Genomic DNA, 24,317 nt, shown 5'->3' on the forward strand with positions numbered 1-24,317 from the left:
GACGTCTTAACTTACTCCATAAATCATAAACCCTTAAATATAAAAACAACTAACTGAAACAGGCTGAGAAATAAACATTTTAGTGCTTTTTATAAACAAAAAAAAACACAGCTTCCTGTCCCTGATTGTTCGCTGTGTATTTAGTCTCACAGACACAGACTTTCTCGCTCTCTCTGTCACCTGACTTCCTCCTTTGCTTCTGTCATAATTACTACAGACACTAGAGGTCACCATTTAACAACAGCAGGATTTCTACAGTTTCTTTTTAAACAGACTTTTAAAGACTGTTATGACTCATTATGACCATTCATGGCTATTGGGTCGATGGTTTTGTTTCGTAGTTATTACAACATGATCAATACAGGTTTTACCCATAAACATATTTAAAAACAAAACTTAAGTTAATGCAAAATTAAATTAATTGAATTTTAATTGAGTTTTTCTGCTGAGCACCAGCTGCTCTTTTCACTTTGCTTTTTTAGTTCAGACAGTTTCCTAAAACAAGATTAGGAAAAAGTGAATTTCCAGTGAGATCAAGCTGCAAAAAGTTTCAGAATCATCACAGCTTTATTTTTCACTAATTTATCCTGCGTATCTATCACATTTATCTACTTATATAATCAAAGACATGTTGCATATTTTATTTGGCTGCAACACAAAATAATTTTGTCTGCTCGGACAAACCTGAAGACAAAGCCCAGGTTCTGCAATAAAGCTGCGTTTCTGCTTCCAATTTATTCCATCTATGTTTAATAGTGGTGTGTTTTTATGAGGTTTGTGTGTTTCATCATGCATCCTTTTAATGGCCCTTTTTATTTATCATTAAAGCCTTGTTTTCCTTTTGTGGATTCGTCTCGGATCTGGGAAGTTTACCCAAAACATCAGGACTAATTAGCTGTTGCGATAACCGCAAAAAATGTCATGTCTTTATTTTACCAGCAAATAAATGAAGCCTTTTGGGGTCTTTAATGGAGTTTATGTTTCTTGTTAACATTTTTCTCGGCTTTTTATTTTGGAAAAGCTTCACGAGGGCATTGCCTAACTCTCACCCTCTGTACAGTCTTCAGATCCTGTTAATTACAACCTGGTGTGTCTCGTCTCCGAGCTGCCGGATCGGAGAAGACGAGGGGAACAAAAAGACGGAGAGGAGGGAGAGGTGAGCCAGCTGATCTCTGGACTGCATTAAAATTCTTCTCCTTTCTCACACACACACACACACACACACGATAACGGGAATCTCGCAGGGTGACCTGGGATTTCGGAGCAGAGGGGTCAGGGCCACGGATCATTATCTGCTTTCGGGTTGAGCGTTGGGAGGGGATAACGGGGCCTCCCGGGGCTCCCAGGAGCCCGGGACCTGAGTGAGTCAGCATTCCAGGTCCATTCCTCTCACTCTGCACCCTGACAGCCTGACGGACAGGTCCCGGTCCCCGAACGCCCGCAGAAATAACCCTCTTTACTTCACTGTTCGGTCTGCACGACGCCACCGCGGCCCAGTGGGACCAGGCTGGGTTCCTTCAGCTCTGTCGACGTTCTCGCTCGTCACAACGCCGGCTGAGTGTGTCGAGTTCAGACTGAAAGTACAGTAGAGCAGCTCGTTTAAGTTCCTGTGTGTTCGAGTCGTGACTGACTCATGTTAAAGTCGTCGCTGCTCCTCCTCTCAGTGTTTGTCATGGAACAAGCCTCAGGCTCGTGTATTTAATTGATCTGAAACACTGTAATAAAGATGCCACACCTGATATTCAAAAGTCAGACGACGGCAGCGACTGTAATGCTGAGCAGCTGAGGAGAAACAAGCAGAAAATACAGTCAGACTATTTATATAGATAAACACCTACTCCTCCTTATCTCTATAATCTTCATCTCTTCATCACTTTGGAAAACCGTTGTCAGTAAACACGGTTTGTCTCTGCATCTACAAATGCAAGTTAAGACTCTACCATGCAAAGAGAAAGACAGATATCAACAACATCCAGAAACACTGCAGACTTCTCTGAGCCTGAGCTCATCTGAGATGGACTGACGCAACAAGTGAAGTGCACGGACGCTTCACTTGTTTTCACAAGTTTGGACCTGTTTTTCAACTAGAGATAAATCTGGCAGTAATTTTTTTAAATAATTTTATAGTTTTTGAAAAGTTTTTGACAGCAGACAGCACCTGAAGTCGTACTCCCAAACTCTCACTTTTATTTTAGTTTAAATCGGGGTCGTGTTCGTTCCCTTTATTTATCACTTTGTCTCCTTCCTTCATTCCTTCCATGTGACCAAACTGACCGCCCCCTTTGCCCCAGACGTTCTCCATTGTAATTTGGTATAATTACCCTCCGTCTGACTCTGAGCACAGCCTGTATATGTATGTATATGTATACGTGTGTGTGAGTGTGAGAGAGCTGAAGGGCCCCTTTCAACGGGCGGCTCGAGTTAATGCACCATTCATAACAGTTGGGGGTGAGTTATAAGACAGGAGGGAGGAGAGGAGAAGGTGGGGGGACAAAGAGCAGCTAAATCTGGGTCACCAAAACATGACGTAGCCAGGAGGACGTCTGTAAATCCTGTGCTTCAGTACAGACTACGGTACTACTGTGGAAAAATACTTCAGTGCAAATACAAGTGAAAGTGTGCAAAGTGAAAGTGCTCAAAGTAAAGTTTGCAAAGTTTTTATAAAGTTTGTTCACATTAATTTCACTGAATTTAAATCTGTATATGTAGCAACACTTAAAAATCATAAAAATGCCAATATCAATGCTATCAAAGTCAGAAGACTTTAAGTTAAAATAACTCATGTTTGTCAGTTCAGAATTGTTCTGAAAATAAGTTTTATAAGTTTTTTAAATTTTCAGGTTAGGACGTTTTGTTTCCTTTAAGTGAATGTTTTTCACTAAACGTGCTACAGAACTTTCAGGTCTTGTTATTTTGGAGTTCAGGGCTCAGATTTCTCGTCGACAACAAGTTCGCTCCAGTTCGGACACGTTGGACCAGCCGGTCACCGCCAGCCTGTCAGGTATCCTCCAGGTCCTCCAGGCTGAGCTTTTCCTCCGCGGCCCTGGCGTCCTGGCCGGGGGATTGACCAGGCAGGCTTATTCCATCACCGAGACAGCTCCATTGTTCTGCCGCCACAGGAAGAACAAAAGGCGAGCGCTCATGAGAGTTCAAGAGGCACATTTACCTGATTCACTGGGCCCAGATCCCCCCTGGGCGTACGCAGCGTCAGGCAGCACCGCCGTGCCCTCGCTTAGGCTCCAGCCATCTATTAGTCTTTGCTTGATAACATTTGTTTTAGCGTCTGGTGGAGCGCTGCAGCACGGCGAACACACTTTTTCATAGTCAGCCCCCCCTCCTCTGTACACACAGCAGAAACACGGTTTTCTCGTGTTGCTGCAACACCTTATCTTAAATTTAACTCATCCTGAAACTGCAAAGACAGCCGGCGCTGAGTGAGTGTGTGGATAACCTTGTGCTTATTCTGAAACTTTGTGCAACTTGGTGCATTATGGGTGAAATACCACTGGAGGTTCCTCAAACTGAAAGCGATAGCTCAGGTTATTTGAAATGGGTCTGAGCGAGGTACTTATCAATATTCAATGTATTATCTGTGGTAGATCTACCATGTTACCTCGTTGTCAGACAGCCTTTTCTGCCAGGAAATTATTTAGAACCACAATATCAATACTAACATTTGACAAGAACCACAATAGTAATGCTAAAAACCCTAAAGAACCCCCAATATCCGTGCTTATAATATATAATAAATTAGCCATATTGCTCTCTCAAAACCAACCAGACTCCTTCAGCAGAAACCGTTTCCTCGATCTGTTAGTTTATTTGTGTTACTGTTAGAGTTGGGAACCGAACTCTGTACTGAATTACATCAGCGTTACAGAAAACCTTTTCACAAAATCAATTGGTGCCAAATTCAGGTACTTTTGGCGAGTCAGGACGATGGTGAGCCGGAAGCAGCTCCCACAGCAGCTGCAGCTAACGTTAGCACGTCAGCAGCTAGCAGCAAAGTTTAACCCTCAAGCCGAGCAAGATGGTAGTGACAACAACACACACTTCCTCTGAGACACAAACAGGAGTGTTGCCTGCCCTGGGTACAGACTGATAGGCCACACTCCAAAAAACCTGCACTGTCTCTAAGTTTTATGAGCATTCCTTTGGCCTCATTGGTTACTGGCTCTCCTTTGTCTAAACTTTCTTGAGTCCTAACAGCAGGTCTTGACACTCTGTACAGTAGTTATCAGTCGTTCTTAGAGATTCTCCGCGTCCTTGAAAGTTCGATGAACCGGCGGATCATCATTCTGTCCTCATCAGAGATTTACAGCCAGACTAAAGCCAGTAAAGACGCCTGATGTCAAAGTATTCAGTGACTAAAGTTATTACATGAGAATCTGGCCGACCTTTGCAGAGGAATCTTTTCTGCCTGACTCACTCGATGAGGGGGAATTTGAAGATCTGAGCAGGAAATTACAGCAGAAAGCGGTGGCTCAGGTCCCACAGACACACAAACTGCTGCACACAACTGAAGTGATGCCTGTTTGATGGTGGTTTCTGCACATGCTAACAGTTGGTTCTTGGTCTGTTTGACCAAATGTGAACACGAGACATAAAATGCATCATATCCTGCACAGCAGAGGACTTTTACCAGGAAACAGTGACGAGTCAGTGCGAATTACGTCACAGAACGCCACAGCAGAATATGGGTTTATACACAGTACACAGTACTACACAGTAGGACACAAACAAAGATCTACAAAGGCCAACACAAATATCAAACTTTTTTGTATTTTAGCATCTCTTATATGAGGAAGAAGGGTCTTCGCAGCTGGTCAAGTTACAGTTAACACACACATACAAAAACAGGTTTGTGCAAAGTTTGAGGAAATTCTCTCCAGGTGTTCCTCAGATATGTTGTTCTCAAGAGTGGAGAATTTAACCTTTCACCACCAAATTCTACTCAATTCATCTTTGAGTCCAAGCGGTCATTTGCACCAAATTTGAAGAAATTCCTTCAAGGCGTTCTTGAGATACAAGAACGGAACATCCAGAGCGATGGAGATAGAACCTGAGAACGCAATGCCTCCAGCCACGGTGGAAAGAACTACTTTTTCATGCAAAAGTGAATCGTTCAGCCCTACAGAACTTTAAACTCTAGTCAAGATCCAAAAGTTTCCAAAAATAGCAAACATTAGAATATTCTCTGAATTCTTGTATCAGAGTTTTTGACATGTCCGTCCACATACTTCTGGCCATATAGTCTATCTTTGATGAGATTTTCTCTCTTGGAATAAAGAAAGTTTTTGGACGTTTTCATCAGTGACAGTCACACACCCATCCGTCCGTCCGTCCGTCCCTGTAGCTGTAGCGAGGTGGTCCTGCTGGTTACTTATCAGCCTTGGACAGGCTACGTGCTAATAACCTCCATGCATCAGCAGGCTGAAGGTGAGCGTGCGGCGGCTGGCATTAACAAAACGAGGTGGCGGTGGTGGCGGTGAGGTTGCAGCGCTGATGGGCCTCCTCTGCTCGCCGTGCCACGAGCGGCGTGTTGTTAGCATGCTGTTTGTGCAATTTAGGTACTTAAAAGACTGCGAGGGTTCAAAGACTGATTGCACCGTCGAGTAATCACCCACCTCCAATGCACGCCTGATTTATCACCCCCTCGCTTAATAGCACTGCTTAACACACAGGTTTGTCCAGATTAAGTAATTACCTTAAAGCAAAAGTTTATTATCTGCTCCGACGGGCCTGTGATAAAGGCTCGCTGTCGAGAGGAGCCAAAGAAAGGCCTTGTAGCCGGTGAATGAGAGCGATAATTAAAATACAATGAATTAAATTGTCGCTTCTGGGGCTGTCACCGTGCTCCCCAGCTAACATCCATATTACCCCGCTGGCACCCTCGCTAGGGGGGCGCCTGGGATTATGCCTCGCCCCGGACTCGCCGAGCAGCTGAATGGGAAATTACTCCAACGGGCCATCTGTAAATTAAACAAAGACCTAGTTCTTCTCCACAACCAGGAGGGAGGAGGAGAGGAGAACCTGAGCGGAGAACAACACCTTTTACACATCACTGTAAAAAAAAATCATACAGGAAGTTAGTGGAATCAAATAATCTTTTCTCGTTAACTTCAATATACCAGTTTTAAAAGTTCTAGTTATTAGCATATTAACTTTAACTTGCACAAGAGTTCCAACTCTTCTCTCACTGACAGGTTTTAGTGTTGATATCAGGGTTCTTCATATCTTGAATGTTGATATTGGGGTTTTTGTGATTTGGAAAGTTGATTTTAGGGTTCTTTATGATGCTTATCATTAAAATCAAGATTCTTAAGAATTTCCAACATTGATATTGGGCTCTTGATGATTTTTAGCACTGGTATTGAGGTTCTTGATACTTTGCAGTCATGATATTTGGGTTCTTTATGATGTTTAGTGTTGACATTAGTAAATTACTCCAGTGGACCATCTATAAATTAAACCTGTCACCAATTAACAACAGCTCAGCTTGTTCTTTCAGATTCAGTCAGCTTAAATTTTTAAGGCACCAGCTTTCTTAAAGTTAAAACAAACAGTTTATTTTTACAGTGATAAGTTCTCTCAGGTTCTTGTGATGTCTTAATGAGGCGGAGGCCCCTGCAGATACAGATGTTGGAGGAGAGGAGGGAACACAGGGGAATCTTTTGAGTGATGCGCCTCTCCGTCGTCGCGGTGATGAATGCGTCGCAGGTGGAAGCAGAAGACGTCTTTTTCCTGCTTCACCTCAACAATCCCCCCCGATCGTCCCCGAGGACGCCCGGACCTCCGGCTCGATCTACCAGAATAGATCGAGGAGCGTGCAGTCGCGTCAGCACTCGGCAGCCTCCCGTGTCGATAAACGCTCCGCTGCACGCCCGACACAACCTGCTGAAGCAGAACTGTCTCTATTTTTTGACCCAGCTGCTGCTCAGCTTTATTTTTCCTGTTGGCCGTCTTTGTTTGACATTTTGCTGCGGTGCATGATGGAGAGCAGACCCTGGACCGACTCCCTCAGTCCTCTAAAGGAGGCTCGGACCTCTTCAGCTCAGATAAATGTTTTCAAACTGACACACGGAGAAGCTCAGGTTCAAATCTGTGACCCAGGAGAGAGAGCTGAGAGGATGAGGAATGAATTCTCCTCAAGAACAACTCCGGAGGTCGAGGAGCCAGAAACGTCACTTTATCACTGTTAACTAACAAAATATGGTTTTCTGAGTGAAACTTTACAATAAATGTTTTTATTAGGTTGATTTATTAGGTTAGATTGGGTTGCAAAGTCTCAGCTCTTTCCTTAATTGATCATTGCTAAAACTAACAATCAATTAATTGATTAATCAGACTGATGTTGCATTTACAAAACAACCTCTCAATCAAAGTTTAATTTCCATGGCAACATGTTCCACGTTCTCTAACAGCACACTCTTAGAAATGAACACGCTAACTAGAAGAATAAGAACCATTTTTGGTCTCTGTGAGAACTTTTTGTAAAAGTTCACACAGGAACACCTAGAATCATCCCCTGTAAGAGCTTCTATGGAGAACCCAATTATAGTGCAATGGTTCCACTTAAACCCCTCTCTGGAGGTTCTATCCAGAACCTTTCTACTTTTCTAAGGGTGCTTACAAGAATTCAACCTGGAGGTTCTACTGAGAATAGTTTTATATTCCAATGATTTTTATCTAGAACTAAACTGGGGGTTGAGTTTTAGCGTTGATATTGGGGTTCTTGTTGATTTTTTGCGTTGATATTGGGGTTCTTGTTGATTTTTTGCGTTGATATTGGGGTTCTCATTGAGTTTTAGCGTTGATATTGGGGTTCTTGTTGATTTTTAGTGTTGATATTGGGTTCTTGTTGAATTTAGCATTGATATTGGGGTTCCTGTTGATTTTTAACATTGACAATAGGGAATCAGTATTGAAGTCTGGATACTTTTGACCCCCTCACTGCAGAGGGAACATCATGTGACCACTCTGTCCCTTTGTCACCTCTGTCGTGACCTTTTGTCTTCAGACTGTGGACTCAGCTCCTGCCTCCACACAAAACCTCTCTTCACACACACTTGAGAACGACCTCCCCTCAACAATACTCCTGAATCCTCTGTGTTCTCCGCTGAAGAGAAGCATGTGGGAGACGGATTGAGAGAAAACAATACAGAAAAGGAGACAAACCTAAAGGGAATTGACTTTCTAATCCTGATTAACACTTTCCCACTGCTCAGGGCAGGTCAGGATCCTTGAATTTGTCACATTTTATGAATTTATTCAACTGTTTTTGGTCCTGCTGTGGAAAAAGAGACTCTTTATTGCAAGATGAATCAGCTCTCTTGTTCATTAAAGTCAGAATTCAAGCAGCAGAGGATGACGAAACATCCAACTCCGATGTCTTTTCATCTGAGGATCATTTTCTTTGTGCTCTTGAACGCCACAGACGGGGAATTACAGCATCACTTTGGAGCTGAAATTACAAGACCCGGACTCTGATTTGTTTTGACGTCCCTCGCTGACAGAACCTCTGCCCCGGCGCGATGACACGTTACAAAAACTCTCCCATAAACAGGCTACCCGGGAACTCGCTGGAGTTTAGTTTACGGGGCCCCGGCTGGCTTGTAATCGAGGCCGAGTGAAACCGAAGCGTTTCATAAACACTAACTTTGCCACTGAGGTTGAAAAAGAAGAGTGTAGGTGTGATTACAGCCTGAGAGAGAGACACCAGCCACTCTGGATTTATGGTTTTATGTAGATACATGAGTGCAGATCTCCGCCCGGCAACAGATGACCAGGTGAAGCACCTACTGCAGCGCATCATCATGAGACTAACGGGGCTAAAACTGCACGCAGACTGGACCACACATCCACGGGAGGAAAGACATATTAAAAGATCGATTTTGGGACTTTATGAATTCATATCTGCCCATGTAAAGGCACAGACTGTGGTATTGTGACGGAGGAGGCCTGGAGGATGAGCGGCAGCGGCGGGGTCCTCCCTCCTCCGGCGCCACCTCTTACCCGTGCGATTCAGCCGCTGAGCAGAGACGGCGAGGGCCACAGAGTCCGGCAAACAGTCGCAGTGTGTGATGATAAAGTGCTGAGCTGGGGAGGAAGCGGCCGCCTCACACAATGAGAGCACGGCGCACAATTAAACGCTGACTCGCACCTCGTCTCGTCTCGATCAGAAGAGGACGGAAAAGGAAGAAAAAAGCAGGAAAACAAGACGATTTCAAACAGAAAAATAGTCCCTCTTGAAATAGAACAAAACATTAAACATAAAGCGCTTTTTTAAGTTTGTTGAAGCAACATAACGCTGAGCTCTGTGTCCATGAAGCATCATTACAGTGATTCATCTTTAAAGTCCTGTCTAATGGCTTTCTGTGTGGACTTATTAAGAAAGAGATGGTATAAATGAGAGCAGCACTCATATGCATATTTCCTGACCTTATTTCAGTCCTTGCTTGGCCTGGTTTGGTGGCTAATTAGCTCGTGCAAACGCCACCAATGGCTACAAGACAAAGCACATCAGGACAACAATTAGTCTAAAGGAGCCATTAACGAGGCTCTGCAGAAACTCTGCACGGCGTCACAACTACAAATACTGCAGAGAAGAAAAATACACGTCACCTTTGACATTCAGTCAGTACTCGTACATCAGGAAGGAATCAGAAAGTCTTTTTTTGGTTTTATCATTTTAGCAGTTTGTTCACGTGCAAACAAACAGAAAGAGATAAAGATCTTATAATAATAAGATTTTGTCTGAGTCAGAAATAACCAGATGTGCTCTCTTAAAGGGACAGTTCACCCCAAAATCACCAGCATATTGTAACTGGAGCCGCAACTAATGATTTGTTTCATCATCACTTAATTTGTCGATCATTTTCGTGATTAATTGATTATTAATTGCTCTGTAAAATGTCAAAAAACTGTGAAAAATGTTGCTCATAGCAAATATGGCTAATATTGCTAAAAATAATTGCAAGTAGTAGTAGTTTTCAAGCCCTGCGTGATTTGAAAATTGCAGTGGACCATATTGCGATTTCATTCAAATTTTGACTAATTGTTCGGCCCAATATAATAATCAATATTTATATTCAGATTCAGGGAAGACTGAATAAAAAACTCAGTATGAAGGAGAAGAAGATCTGATCAGTCTAGATAAAAATTGATCAGTGAGTTTGCTCAGTCGTGCTCCTCCTCCATCATGTCTTCGTCCCGCTGATTGATCGTCCTGACAGCTCAGGGACTGCAGCCATTTCTGGCTCTGTCTGACGGAGGCGAGGGGACGGGGGGCCCTTGATGAGGAAACACGAGCTCGGCCGAGGGGACCGTCGTACGAGGGGATGCCTCCCACCACCGACGGCCCCGGCTGGGTCTGAGCGGGGGTGGGGGGGCCCGTCGCCGAGCCGGGCACGTTCTGCACATGAGGCTGTCAGCCGTGATCGAGTTTCCCCGTCAGTGAGAAATGTGTCATTACACCCACGTCCCGACAGTTTACACACGTTATCCTGCAGCCCGCCGTGGCGTCCTGCTGTGTCCTGATGCTCCAGGAGCTGGAGGCGGAGACGGATTGATTTCTCAATGACAAAGTGATTCTGCAGGATTTAACCTGAAATGGTACTGAGCCGTTTACTGCAGACGCCCTCAGACACAGAGGCAGATTTAGGCAAGATACTCTTAAAATCAGATGGGAAAGTAACTAAGTACAAATACTTCAGTAGAGTTTTCAGGTACTTGTATTTTACAATTACTTCCTGAGGACATTTTAGAGCCTGAACTTTTTCACTTTTATTGCAGTAAACAAGATGAATCAGTCATATATTTGGTCTTATTTGATGCTTAAATGTCTGTTTTCTGTGTTTCTGAGGTCAAACTTGTGAAGGTGACGGAGAGTGAGGTGGTGACAGACCTCTGAACGAGCTCACAGCTGCCGTCTGAGGCCGCCGCCACCGCCGCCGCCACTGCCACCGCCACCGCCACCGCCACTGCCGCCCTTCCCTCAGTCACAGTGAAACGAGAAGAGGCTCACGCGCTAATTGCCTTGTAAGTACTGCAGAAAGCAGCTGGAGATTAGCAATAACAGCTAATTAGCTGAGCTACAGTGGAAATCAAAGCTCGCACATGAGGATAAACACACAGTCTGCTGTTTGTCTGCCGATTATAAATCTTTATGAAGCTCCAGGTTGTCACGTCTGTGGATTTTAAAGCTCCGGTCTGACAGAGAGCGGCCAGTGTTGTGTTTCAGAGAGTTTCCCCCTGAACACCAAACCCACGCTGGAATCACCAGCGGCCCGAAGCAGCCGTTACAACGCCCTAAATATGACTCCGCTCTTTACTGAGGAACATGTTCCCTCATAAACACGGTGAAGTAAGTGGGTCCCCATTAGAGAACCAATGAAACTGATTAGAGCCTCAATAAAAACACGTTGGCTGCAGCTGGAAATCAGTTCCTACACTTTGGAAAGACGCCTGAATGCATCACGTTTAGAGAGTTTAGACAGTCCTGATGAAAACAGAAACTAAAAACATCATTTTAAAATTATTCTGTACCAGTATTTTTCTTTTTTCTTTTTCATCTTAAGTCATTTTTTGTCTGTTACATCTTTTTACAGCATTTTTCATCTTGTTACATTTCTTTCAACTTCTCCCATCATTTTTCGTCATGTAAGTTTTGGTCTTGTTACCTCTTTGAAAATGTAAGGAGTAGATATCGTAGACACGGCATGATGTTGCTGCAGTTTGTTAAAACGTTACGACCAAAAAGTCTCCACAAATTGGTGGAAACATTGAGATAAAATACCAGCGTCGTTAAAATAATGTGCTGGTAAGTTGCTTCAGCTTCACATCTTGAAAAAGTGACGTTGCAGTGAAACAGCTTCTCTGAAAACACATGAAGTCATCAGAGTCTTACAGAAAAACTACACACACTGTAGTTTATTTGGACTCAAACACACACCAGAGCACTAAATGTGGATTAATCCGCCGCTGAAAATAGTCCCCCTCCAGTGAGCGGCTGTTCTCAGGAGAGGTTCAGCAGGCAGTAAGTGTGACAGAAACATGGAGGGTTTTTCTTCTTCTTGGTTTACCGTCTGTGGTCGGTGTTTGTGTTGGAGGGCTGGACGGCAGGGGGATTTCCATCGGCTGGCAGAGAGAGCAGGAGTCTGACATGACGTGACGTACTGTTCCTTTAAGTTCTCTCTGGTCGTCCTGTAACACGGAGGGTGGCCCCTGCAGGCTGCGGTTCCACAGGTCAGAACCATAACGAGCTGCTAAAACCCCAGAAGAATTTAATTTGTCTGAGTTTCAGCGGAGAGTCAAACAGTTTCACTCTGAGTCCTGACAGACTGGAGGATTAAAATGAGTCCAGATCAGAAACCAGCAGCTCTTATGAATCTGACGGGACACAAACCGCTCTTACATCAGAGTGAGTTAAATCTTCTCGCTGTGTTTTGTGTCGTGGTCGGACGGACGCACAGATCACATCAGCAGCACATGAATAGATGGAGTCTCACTGTTGCCCGGGCGACCGTCTCCTCCCAGAAACAAAACAACCGTCATATATCCAGAGGTGGAAGTAACTGAGTACTAAGACTTAGTTTTCAGGTTCTTTTGAAGAAAATCCTGTGTAGTTTCCCTTTAAATCATAATAAAGAACAAACAATAAATCCGTCATAACAGATCTAAAGAACATTAACGATGACGGTTCTCCTGCTCCAACATCTGAAACTGTTTTAATCAGCGCTGCAAAACTTTTCAAATATACTTTAAATATATTTTCTGACACGTTCAGTGTTGGTGTGAATTCTGTTATCAGCCAGATCAACCAGTTTGTTTTACTGGTTTACTCAACACACTCTGAGCACTGACACACACACACTGACACACTCTGATCCTCTGTTTGCTTAACGGGTCACAAGTTAACTAAACACACACGCAGCATTTCCACATGTGCTCTGTTTTCATTCTGACTCGTGTCTGGACTCGTAACGTCACTCGTACTGACGGAATCAAGTCAGATATTTATATTTTAATATTACTGACAGAAGACAAACAGTAAAGATAAAGTTTTAAAAAGTGGACAGAAACATGGATTTTAAACCAGAGACGGTGTCCTGTCTCCTCTCAGAGGTTTCTGTGTGTTTCAGTAAGACCAGCTGGTTGACTGAATCTCCCGGAGCTGATGTATGCGGCCGCGAGCTTCAGGCGGCGTCTGCAGACATCAATCTCTGCAAGACATTAAGGTTTGCTTGCACTGATTCCAAAAACAACAGGCCACATTCCTGCAGATTTACAGCCGCGGGGAGCGAGCGCTCGGCAGCGATATATGGATGTTTCAGAGGATTAGGCCAAAACTCCCCCACCTTTTCATTTTTCTGTTTCGGTGTCCCTCCTCTGCCGGTCGACACCAGACTGCAAATGAGTTCTCTGCCCCCCCTGAGAGGTCGCCGCCGAGGTTTGAGGACGGCGCGTCTCAAACATGAGCAGCCACAGCGCCACAATTCTACCAAAAGTTTAAATCTACAACCAAATGTTCACTCACTTATTAAAAATAACTTAAAATTTTCTGCTTTACTTTCTGAATGTTGGATGTTTCTACAGTTTGGAATATGAAGGTCTCGTTTCCTTCATGAAAATGACCAACCAGTTCAGAGCGACTGTGGGCAGAAATGTATTTTGTTTTCCTCTGGTCTATAAATAGAAGAAATATAAGAAGAAACGTTTCTGTTTTCACTCAGTTTTCATGTAATCTCAGAGCGGCTCCTCCCCTCAGACAGACTTCAGATAAAAGTGGACCAGGGCATCTTGGAAAATCATCAAGCTAAATGTTTACAAAGTGTGTGTGTGTGTGTGTGTGTGTGTGTGTGTGTGTGCACGCAGAAATCTCATTAACCCGGAGAGTCACTGGAACACTGTACTGAACTGCAAAACACATCAGATTTCAGGCTGAAATTATTTTCAGAAGGTAAGTGAGGAGAACGTAGCTACATTTAAATATGAATTATTATTATGGGTGATGTCATCATGACATCATTAATGACTAATGATGATATTTAAGAAAAAAAAATTTTCCTGTTACAGACGGAAACAAAAACTTTGTTGTGGAAACTGTGAAGCCATGTGGCTTATTATTAACACTTTAACAGGTAAAAATATCACAGAAATAAGTTTAACATTCATCTGCCATGCTAAACATCAAATATACACACACACAAAAAAAAAACAACCTAGGTTTAAAATGGTTTCATCCAGATTAATCAATATGGAAATATGAAAATTCTTCCTTAACCAAATTAGAATAAATAAATAAATAAATAAATGTCAGGCTCTACTAAGTTTAACAAGAGAGTGAAAACTCCCTGCAACAAAATGTTTCCTGTTCTGCTTGTTAACTAAAATGTTAAATATTACTTTTTTTTGCTAGCTAGCAAAAGTTCACAAAATATCCTGTTGTTTGCTAGCTAACTAAAAAAAATTTTGTGCTACGTAACTAAAAGGTTAACAAATGTTTGCTGTCTAGTTAAAAGTTAATCTGTTACATTGTTTGCTAGTTTAGACGACAGTGATGTTTTTGATTATTCTGTCAGTTTTAATTGTTTTAAAAATGTCCAACACATGAAGGACAGTTAATAATCTCAACGCGGCGCTCAGATCGTCCTCATCAGGTCCAGCTGTCCTCTGCTGTCCTGACTGACGGTCAAATAGTTTGTGTGTAAGAAGTGTTTAGTGTTAGTTGGTGTGTGTTAATGTCAGGGGGCTGTTTCTCTGCTCCTCCTCCTCCTCCTCCTCCTCCTCCTCCTCCTCTGGGCAGGGCCTCATTTAAACAGCACAGAGAAAAGAGCCACAGCCCCCCCCCCTCCCCCTCCTCCTCCTCCTCCTCCTCTTCTTCTTCTTCCTCTTCTTCTTCTCAGGAAGATTAGTGGCCGTCCTTTTGGAGTAGGAGGAGGATGCTGAGCCTTTTTTTCGGTCACATTTTTCTCTGCCAGCGGGCCTGACCCCCTGAGCGCTCTCTGTGCAGCAGCCCGCCGGCTCGCGGTGGGGGCCCGCGCGTCCGGCCACCATCAATTACTCACTGTCCAGCAGCCAGATAAAGAAATCCGTCCTTATCACTGACTCACCTCTCTTAAAACACTATTTACACAGCCAGAGTCCGTCTCCATTCATCTAACTGAGGGGCTTTAGTCCACAGCTCAGGATTCATCACAAACTTAATCCCAGTGTTTCTACTGGGCAGACTGGTCACCAGTCCTCTGATCCAGTTTGACTCTCAGACTCTCATGTTGCTTTATTAAACTGTACTTTTAATCTTTACTCACTTATATTTTTGAGCCACTAATACACTTTTTACTTTGCTGTTTGACATTTATACCTTGTCACAATTACCACTGTCACGATGAAGCAACTAAATAATGACTGTAGACGGTCAGCAGCTCTTTATTAAAGTTTATACTGCGGCGCTGATGTTATTGCCAAGCTAACTGCAGGGGACAGGCAGCCACAAAAAGTTCAGGATTACAGTGTGTAAAATCTTTAATTATATCAAAATCTATTTAATCATTTCTATTTTCCTCATTTATTTAACTCACTTTTTATATTTTTCCATAAATTTCCTGTGAAATTTCGAGGTCTAAATGCTGTTGTCATGGATACGCCTCCTTTTCTTCCTTCCTGGGGGATGTTGTGTCTGTTTAGCCTGTTTAGGTCCGCCTCCCCCGCCCCACCCAGAGTGCCCCGGGGCAGCCGAGGAGGTGCTAAGCACCGAGGGTCCCTCCCTGAGGAGCCTCCAGACTCAGCAGAAAGATGCTGGGAGGCTGTAGGGAGGGAGGAGGTGGGGGGGAGGAGCTGAGGGAGGGAAGGAGGAGCATCAATCTCCCTCTCGAATGACAAACTCACTCTGGGTAAGATGAATGTCACGAGCCACCAAAGACAGTTAATCAAATCATTAGCAGCACCCAGTCGTTTCCTCTGGCCTAGTTTACTGAGAGGAGGAGGAGGAGGAGGAGGAGGAGGAGGAGGAGGAGGAGGAGGAGGACAGGAGAGGAGAAGAGGAGAGGAAGAGTAAGAGGAGAAGAGGACAGGAGAGGAGGAAGAGGAGGAGGAGGAGGAGAGGAGATAAAGAAGGAATGAGAGGGAAGGAAATAAGAGGAGAGGAGAAAAGTGTAAGAGATGAGGTGAGGAAATAAGGAGAGGAGAGGGAGCAGCGAACGCTCTGATATTCAGTAAAGAAATCTGCATCAGACTCGTCACAATCCTCATCACAAAGTGTCGCCTGAAAGTTTAAGAAGCTGCAACCAAACAATGTTTTCTTTCGATGTACTAATCGATTAACCGTACGTCCTCTGAAAACTGCTCTCTGATTGGCTTCTGCTGATCTAAATGGAGGATTTCTGGTTCAAATTCTGCAAACCGTCCCGACTGTCCCTGAACATCAGGGATTCATGTCGCACGAGGAGCCAATCAGGATCAAGTTTAGCTGTGATGGATTTTTGAAAAGGCAATAACTCTAAATCAGATTTGCAGCCAGCCTTTAAAAAGAAACGTCTCTGGACTTATATGTATATAAACAGAGGGGAAATTTCTCCCCTAATGCAGGGCGGCTTTAATCCTCCGAGGCCCCCGAGTCTGGAAACACATGACACATACATCAATAACAGGTCGCTGGATTCTTTGTCATTTTGCTGCATTTCTCACCAATATTTTCACTCTAAATACCTTCGGTTATTGAAATCATGAAGGTCCCTGAGACGGCGTAAATCTGTCCGGCCCGCGCGAGCAGACAGATGCGCGCTGTCAGAGGAAATACAAGCGCTCGTTTGAATCTATTAACTGGGCAGCAGAGTCCCGGGCTCGGCCAGGAGAGGAGAGAGGAGAGAGGGGAGGAGAGGGGAGGAGAGGGGAGGAGAGGGGAGTTCAGCTCGGGGAAAACTGCCGCCAAACAGGGGTCCAGGAGTCACCGTGCCAGAGAGGCTCTCCAAAATAAAAAAAAAAAGAGCGTGGCACAGATGAGAAGGGACGGAGCGGGAAGACGTGAGGGGGGAGGATCATCAGAAAGGAGCAGATAGGAGCGTCTGGAGCACCTGGGTCCATTCTAATTGACTCGGAGCGTGGCGTATCCACTTTTTAAACAAAGTGACTCTCACTTGAGCTTCATTATATGCGCACCCCATTTCCATAGGCCTCTGGGAACGGGACCTGGGCTGCTCACACATAAAATAAATGACCGCTCCATGATAAATGGTTCTATTAGCAATCCAGATTGTTAAACTGTGATATAACAGATCGGAGAGGGGCGCCGGGGGCCCATTCATTTTCCTCCCTTCTGCACACGTTCTCCGCTGTAAATAGCTTGTTTTTATGTGTAAATAACATATTAAAACTCGGCATTAGCCGTGTCCTTTGATAGAGCGGAAATTGTTCTAAATAAATAACGCGGGACGGGAATATAAAACAGGGCAGGCTGTTATACAGCCGCCGTCGAGGCTCAGAGGTGGGCATGACTTAGGTGACAGGAATTCTGCAGCCAACAGTAAACAACACGGCGACAATAAAAGGAGCAGCAGTATATTAGAATCGTCTACTTTTCCTGAATCGTCTCTCGGGTTCAAGGACCTCGTCTCGCGCTGCATATTCACTTATCAGCAGCTGGCAACAGGAATAATAATGCATATTACGCCGATAAGTAATTGCTCTGTCTCGACACGGTGGCAGACGGTTGTGGTTTTTTGGTGCTTCGCCGCTGATATCTGATTGGTGGAGACCGGGGCAGGCGGCGTTGTTTATTTAAGATTAAAATATGGGGCTCTTCTGCGAAGGCGATAGGGAGGAAGAGTTATGGAGGGACTTTTTGTTTTAAGGGAGAGAAGATTAAAAAGTCAGCGGCTGGTATTGAAAACGGTCGGTTATGAATATACAAGAGGACGGTTCAGGTGAGGTCAAGTTTAGGGTCAAAGAACAGGAGTCTGTGTTTTCAATGAAGATGAAAAAATTAAAACCTTTTTTTCACTTTCAGAGCATTTCCTCCTTAAACTTGTAACAAACTTCACATAAATTTGAGCTGAAATCTTTAAAAAGCTCACAATATTACAACTGAAATCACAATTTAATTCTTTATTATTTAACACTTGACGTGGACGTGAGCCGTTTGACTTGAAAATACTCGATTTCTTCCCCAAAGCCCAAAGATTGAAAAGTGTGAATCATGCATCAGTTCATTTCCTGAATCAATCAGTCAACACTTCAACTCAGCTGATCCACTTTGTTTCAACCAATCAGACGACAGCAGAGAACCGTGAAGAACTAATGTTACGTTACTGAGCTCCAGCTGGAAAAAACGACACCAGGCATCATTTTGATCATGAAACAAAAACTACGAGGTCGTCAACAAAACATGAATTGCAGGATGAAAAACATGCAGATTGAAAATTACAGATGGAGAAGCAGCGATTTCCAACTTTGTTGAGCGTTTGAAGTTGCACAAGGAGCAAAAAGTCGAGGCTCTGTTGTTAAAAGTTTAGGACTTGACAACAACTACAGGCACTGAAAACAATTATTATCATTATTGATAAATCCAATAAGTAGATTCTTGATTACCCACTTCATCTTTTGTTCTATAAAACATCAGAAAAATGTCCATCAGTCCTTCCTACAGCGGTCTCTGTTCTCCTGCAGCTCATCAGAACAAAGCAGAAAGACAAACTCGTCAGCTGCAGTGGGAAAAGGGCAGGTCACCTGTTCTGAGTGGATTTACCTGCTTTTAAAAAACCTGCAACACTGGGGGGATCTGATCTTTACTTTTCGTCCTTTATTTTTCCGTATCTTATTCAATGATTGCATGAACATGAACTTATATATCTCTAAAAAGCGCCGTGTGCAGTCAGTGCCTTGCTCAAGGACAGGAAGTTGATGAAACACCGTACAGATCACATGACCACAGAGGCACCCTGGGACCGTCCTTATGATCCGGTGGAGGGAAAGACTCGGCCTCAGCTTTGTTCAAATATTGAAGAAGAGCGTGTGAAGAAGTGGAGCAGCGAACACGCCAGCTCCACATGTAAAACCGCCCTACATTGATATTCTCTTATGAACAATTAATGTTCGATTTCTTCATCATGGCAGGCCACCAAGTTCTTCATTAAAGAGGAGAAATGTCACCAAATCACTGGCTGGATTTCCATTTCAAAAGTGGCCCGTCACTCTGGATCCGTGTCAGTCTCTCCGACACGGCGCCGTCCTCCACCGACTCATCCCTTTATACTCTGGAGGTAAGAACAAGGTCTTTTAACCTCATTATACGCAGCTTTCATCACACGTGCGCTGACATCTTTAAAACATGCCTCATCCTCTCTACGTCTCTCTCATGTCGTCCTCACCTCTCCCGCACGGGACAGAAACACCTCAGCAGGTCGCTCAGGTGGTTTGGATGTGGGTCAGTGCTGTGACGGGCCCAAACGCCACTGCAGGTTCTCCTGGCGCTGCTCGCTCTGATTTTCCTCATGGAGAACTAACAGAGATATCTGACGCTGTACGAGAGCCATGAAGGAGAAACTAAACTGTGTGATGGAGACAAAACAGCTGGAACATGAAGCTTTCTGGTCAAATCACTCCTCGTTCCTCAGCTTCAGAGACGTCCACGTTTCACAAAGACACAAGACAGAAAGAACAAACCTGGTTTATTAAAACTTAGGTCTTATTTTTGTAGTTTTGTCCTTTATTTCTATCAGCAACAAAAAGACTGTACTAAGTTGGGCAACATCACTAACAAGAAGTGGTAAAAAAAAAAGAGTAAATTTACAAGAAGAAAACCTGGATAGTCTTTGAGATTAACAGAAATGATCTCTACCTTTATTTCCCAACACTTAAAGGTGCAGTTCAGTGATTCTGGGTCTCATTCCCAGTTTGTGAAACACTTTGGACTGGTGGCTCGAAGATGGTCGATTAACTGTCGTTCCCAGGTTGGCAAACACTGACGTTTTGCGAATGAGACTGGCCTGTGATTGGCTAAAGTCTCCTGCCATGTATCAGGTTTCCTAAAACCTTGAAAACAGCCAAGAGGAGGAGCAGAAGTCTGGTTTTCTCTCAGACCACATGAGTTATGATGCTTAAAGGTTAAAGTGGAACAGAAATAATAAAGGACAAACTGCTTCCTGTGTTGACAGTGAACACTGTAAGTTCAGAAATGTCAATCAAAATAAGACCTAAGTTGTAATAAAGCCGAGTTTTCTGGTGACTCTTCCTGCTTTATCAATTAATGAGTGTTTCTTTGTAATGGCAGGCCACCAAGTCCTTCATTAATGAGTAAAAATGTCACTAAATCACGCGTTTAATTTCCATTTCAAAGGCGCCCCATCACTCTGCATCTTTGTCAATCCGTGCAGCTCCGTGTCGTCCTCGGCTCCACCAGCCCCGACCGGTTCTCTTTTTTTCGTCTCTCTTTATACTCTGGAGGTAAGAACAAGGTCTTTCAGCCTCATTATGCCGGGCTTTCATCACACGTTGGCTGACATCTTTAAAACATGTATTCTCTCTTTGTGCCTGTCCCTCCCCTGTGAGACGGGATCGCTGCTACTCTTGATTTAGTTCAACAACACAAACACTGGTTCTCACCTGCCCGACCCCCCCCCTCCTCTCCTCTTGTCATGTTATCTATTCATCAGTGTTTATGTGCTCAAACGGTGCCACACTCCTCGCCTGCACACTTTCAGGGGCCGTCCGCATTAATGATGCTCTTTTAAGGCCGCGGTCTATTTAGGATTCCTCTCAGACACCTACTGTAAGTCACCTCTGACTGCTGCCGCTGCCTTATCAGGCCGGAGGAGCGCCGGCTCCAGAGATGGCACTTTATCTTTGAAATGTATATTTCATCGCTCGTGTTCGCTCCCCCTTTGCCCCCTGGCGGAGCACCTGAGAGACCCCGGCTCGCTTCTGTCGCGTGGAGGCCTGACAGACAGCCGGACACCAAACTCACACCCAGACAAGTTTTTTTTTTTTAAAAAAAAAGCACTATACCTCTCATCTCCGAGGGCGAGGGTTTCTTCGGGAGGTCGGAGAAGCCGCTCCCGTCCATTTTGTCTTTTTTCTCGGCGGCTCTCGATGTGGACGTCTCCATCGTCTCTGAAAGCGGAAGGACACAAAAGGAGGCGTTAGTGTCGAAAGAGTCGAGTGCACTCGGAGAGGAGGTGTTAATGTGAGAAGAGACGAGGACACTCAGGACTCACTCAAGAAACACTCTGAAACAGCTGAGAGCGTCCATGAAAAGACTCGTCTGATCTGACCGAGAGGAAAACCACAGCAACTTTACTACTTATACATTTACAAGAAAAAACACAAAAAATGTTCTCTGAGATTATTAATCCACAAAAAACCTCCAAGATTTAAGTCATACATTTATGAGAAAAAACTCAAAATGTTCTATGAAATTATAAAGTCATAAATTTGCAAGAAAAAATTTCTGAGATTAAATTGTAAATTTAGGATTAAAAAAATACTTAGATATTCTCTGAGATTTAAGTTGCAAGAATGAAAGGCGTAAATTTACAATTTAAAAAAAATTGGATTTTCTCTGACATTACATGAAAAATTAACAGATTTCTGACAAAAAACACTTGAATATTCACTCTGATTATTAACTCATGAATTTGAGAGAAAAGGTTGGACATTTATGAGAAAAAAATGGATATTCTCTGAGATAAAAAAAAAAAATTAAGATTTAAGAGATTTAAGAGATTTAAGTTGTGAATTTACATGAAAAAAACAAATACATTTTAGGGAGAAGAGCTCAGATATAAATTACATTATTTACAAGAAAAAACTTGTCTGAGATTATAAAGGCCTACGTAAATTAATGATAGAAAAAAAAACTTGGGTGAGATCCAACTGGTCCATTTACATCACAAAACTAAAAAAATCACAAATGAATGAGAAGAAACTGAATGAAGAGTCTGAAGTTTCTCTTCCACCTTTGAAGATAAAGTCACATTGTTCTGACTGTTGAAGTCACAAAGCCCGTGTGAACAGCTCTGACCCAAAGGTCAACAGTCAAATAAACTCCTCCCCCTCACCCCCTTCGTCCCCTCCGACCCCCCATCTCCTGCGTCCCCCACCTCGTCCCTGCAGCCGCGCAGCAGATTGAGTTGTGACTTGCAGGGAAGACTGAACGCCCCCCCAACGCCGAGAGCCGCCTTTCATGAAGAAATCCCTCGACATGTTTGCCCGCCGCTTGAGGATAATCCAGCAAAGATAAACAAGCGGCGGAGAGCCATGCGTGTCGAGTCAGACGCCACGTGGAGACGGTTTACCCTGAGACTTTAGTCATCACGCTCCTGTTCATTTATTATGAATGACTGAACAGATGCAGTTTAGATTTTTACATCTTCAGGTGAAACTGGGCGTCTGTGACTGTAAATATCTGGTGACTGACTTCAGTGTCCGTCTCAGGAACCCGCCCTGTGACCTTCTGGTTACGGGACGGCGGCGGTGACACCACCAGCTAACAAAGAGACGGTTGTAGGTCACACACTTCGATGAACCGGCAGTTCATTGAGTTTTTAAACAACCAAACTCCTTCTTTTACTGCCTCTTTAACAAAGCGGAGCCTCTGACTGACAGCTCTGTCTGCTGTCTTTATTGCTGCGGGTGAATCAGAGCAACAGGTGTGTGTGAGAGAGAGGCCGGGAGTGAAGCCTCATGGGAAATCGCTCACCACACACACAAAAGCTGCTTTAGTTGAGGTGATATACGAGGCACATAATGGCCGCCTTTCACGCCTGCAGTCCTCTGAACTGTCCTCGCAAATCATCATTAGTCAGGCTCGACATTTGCTGTTCACACATTCAGCAGCTCGGTGATCGTTAGCGCTGCGGCTACAAACTAAACTACAGGAAAACACACAGGTCTTCTTTTGATACACAGATTATCTCTGACATTTAGCATCAACATCACTGCAGTCTACGAAAAGTTTGAACTACTCTTCCAACATATTCCCAAAAAATGGTAGTTGGTTTCTGAGCCAAGTATAACTTTTAAAATTATAAATGTGTTTCTGTGGGGAGCAAGCAATTAGCATGTTAGCTTAGCATGATGGCATTTTATTCTGAGAAGCTTTGAAGGTAGAAGCCTGGTCACCTTTTTAACGTTCCCTACCTTTAAAGGTACAGTCGGCTTTATTTCAAGTATAAACTAGAAGCTGCTTAGTTTAATATCAGTGTAGCCTAAGAAACGTTAGCAAGGGACTGTGGCATTAGCTTTAGGCCTAAATTTATAATTTTCACACACAAATAAAGACACTAACAGTCACGTTAGCAAGTCAACAGCTCAGTTAGTGGTGTAATGAAGTGTCGCCTCCTGCTGTGGGCTCCTCTCAGAGGGCAAACAGTCATTCATTTAAGTATCACAACCAACAAAGAGACCCTTACAATGAAGTTCTTATTGTACTGGAATCAGTTGTTCTTCACTTAAATCTACTTTCAGTCACTCTGAGAGGAACATAAACACATCACTGACCGCTGCTTATGGATCATATCTTCACTTGTGAACTGTTATCTGTCCCTGTGTGGTGTTGGTTCTGTTTCTGTAGAAATGCACAGATTCATTTAACTTAAAGGGATAGTTCAGATCAATTTGTTTTTCAGTCTGTAAAATGTCAGAAAAAGGTGGAAAGTGTTGACGGGTCAGTAAAGACGTGAAGAAACCAGAAAATATTCACATTTAAGAAGATTTTTTACTTTAAAAAAGTCTCAAAAGTATTAGTGGATTAATTTAATAGCTGATTAATCACTGCAGTTCTAAGTGTTTTATGTTGGTTGTTTTATTAGTTTGTTGTGCGCAATTTATTGATTGACTGATTGATTTAGAGACAATAATCATAATAATAATCCCCATTTTTACTAAATGTAACTGTAATCTGATTACATCTTTTTTTTTAATCTGGAACTGTACCTCATATAAACACACTTCAAATAATCCAAAAGATCCCTTTAATGGTCACATGACAGCCATGTTGACCATCTTTTAACTGATGAATAAATGATGGATATTCTTCTTCTGAAAGTCACCCAAAAATATCAGAGTCCTCCCAAAATACCACCTCTGACAGTTTAAATTAACTAAGGAGCTGCAAACACGCGGTGACACACATGATTTAGCTTCGTCCCGTGGAGGGCCGCGACTCGCAGAAATCAAACGGGTATTTCCTGCGTCAGGAAAACAAATGCCTCTCTTCCTGCGAGGTGTGGCCCGGCGTACAGGAGTACAGTTTGGCTCATCACCGAGTATCACCAGCCGCCGCCGCTGCCGCCGCTGTCCCGCTGAATTATTAGAGCCGCTCT

At 43.6% G+C, this 24,317-nt stretch overlaps 1 protein-coding gene across 1 annotated transcript in view; it reads right to left on the minus strand.

Annotated features, from left to right (window-relative positions):
* The window catches only part of LOC146304979 (zinc finger protein GLI2-like), a 70,679-nt gene that overhangs the window by 33,953 nt on the left and 12,409 nt on the right, over positions 1-24,317 (minus strand). Inside the window, exon 2 of the mRNA XM_084713514.1 lies at positions 21,001-21,105. Coding sequence (XP_084569640.1) covers positions 21,001-21,100 — 100 coding nt within the window. The 5' untranslated portion in view covers positions 21,101-21,105. The remainder of the gene's footprint in view (positions 1-21,000; positions 21,106-24,317) is intronic.

Source organism: Lutjanus erythropterus, chromosome 24, assembly GCF_056507025.1.
Source record: "Lutjanus erythropterus isolate fLutEry1 chromosome 24, fLutEry1.hap2, whole genome shotgun sequence".
In the NCBI taxonomy this organism is placed as follows: domain Eukaryota; kingdom Metazoa; phylum Chordata; class Actinopteri; order Lutjaniformes; family Lutjanidae; genus Lutjanus; species Lutjanus erythropterus.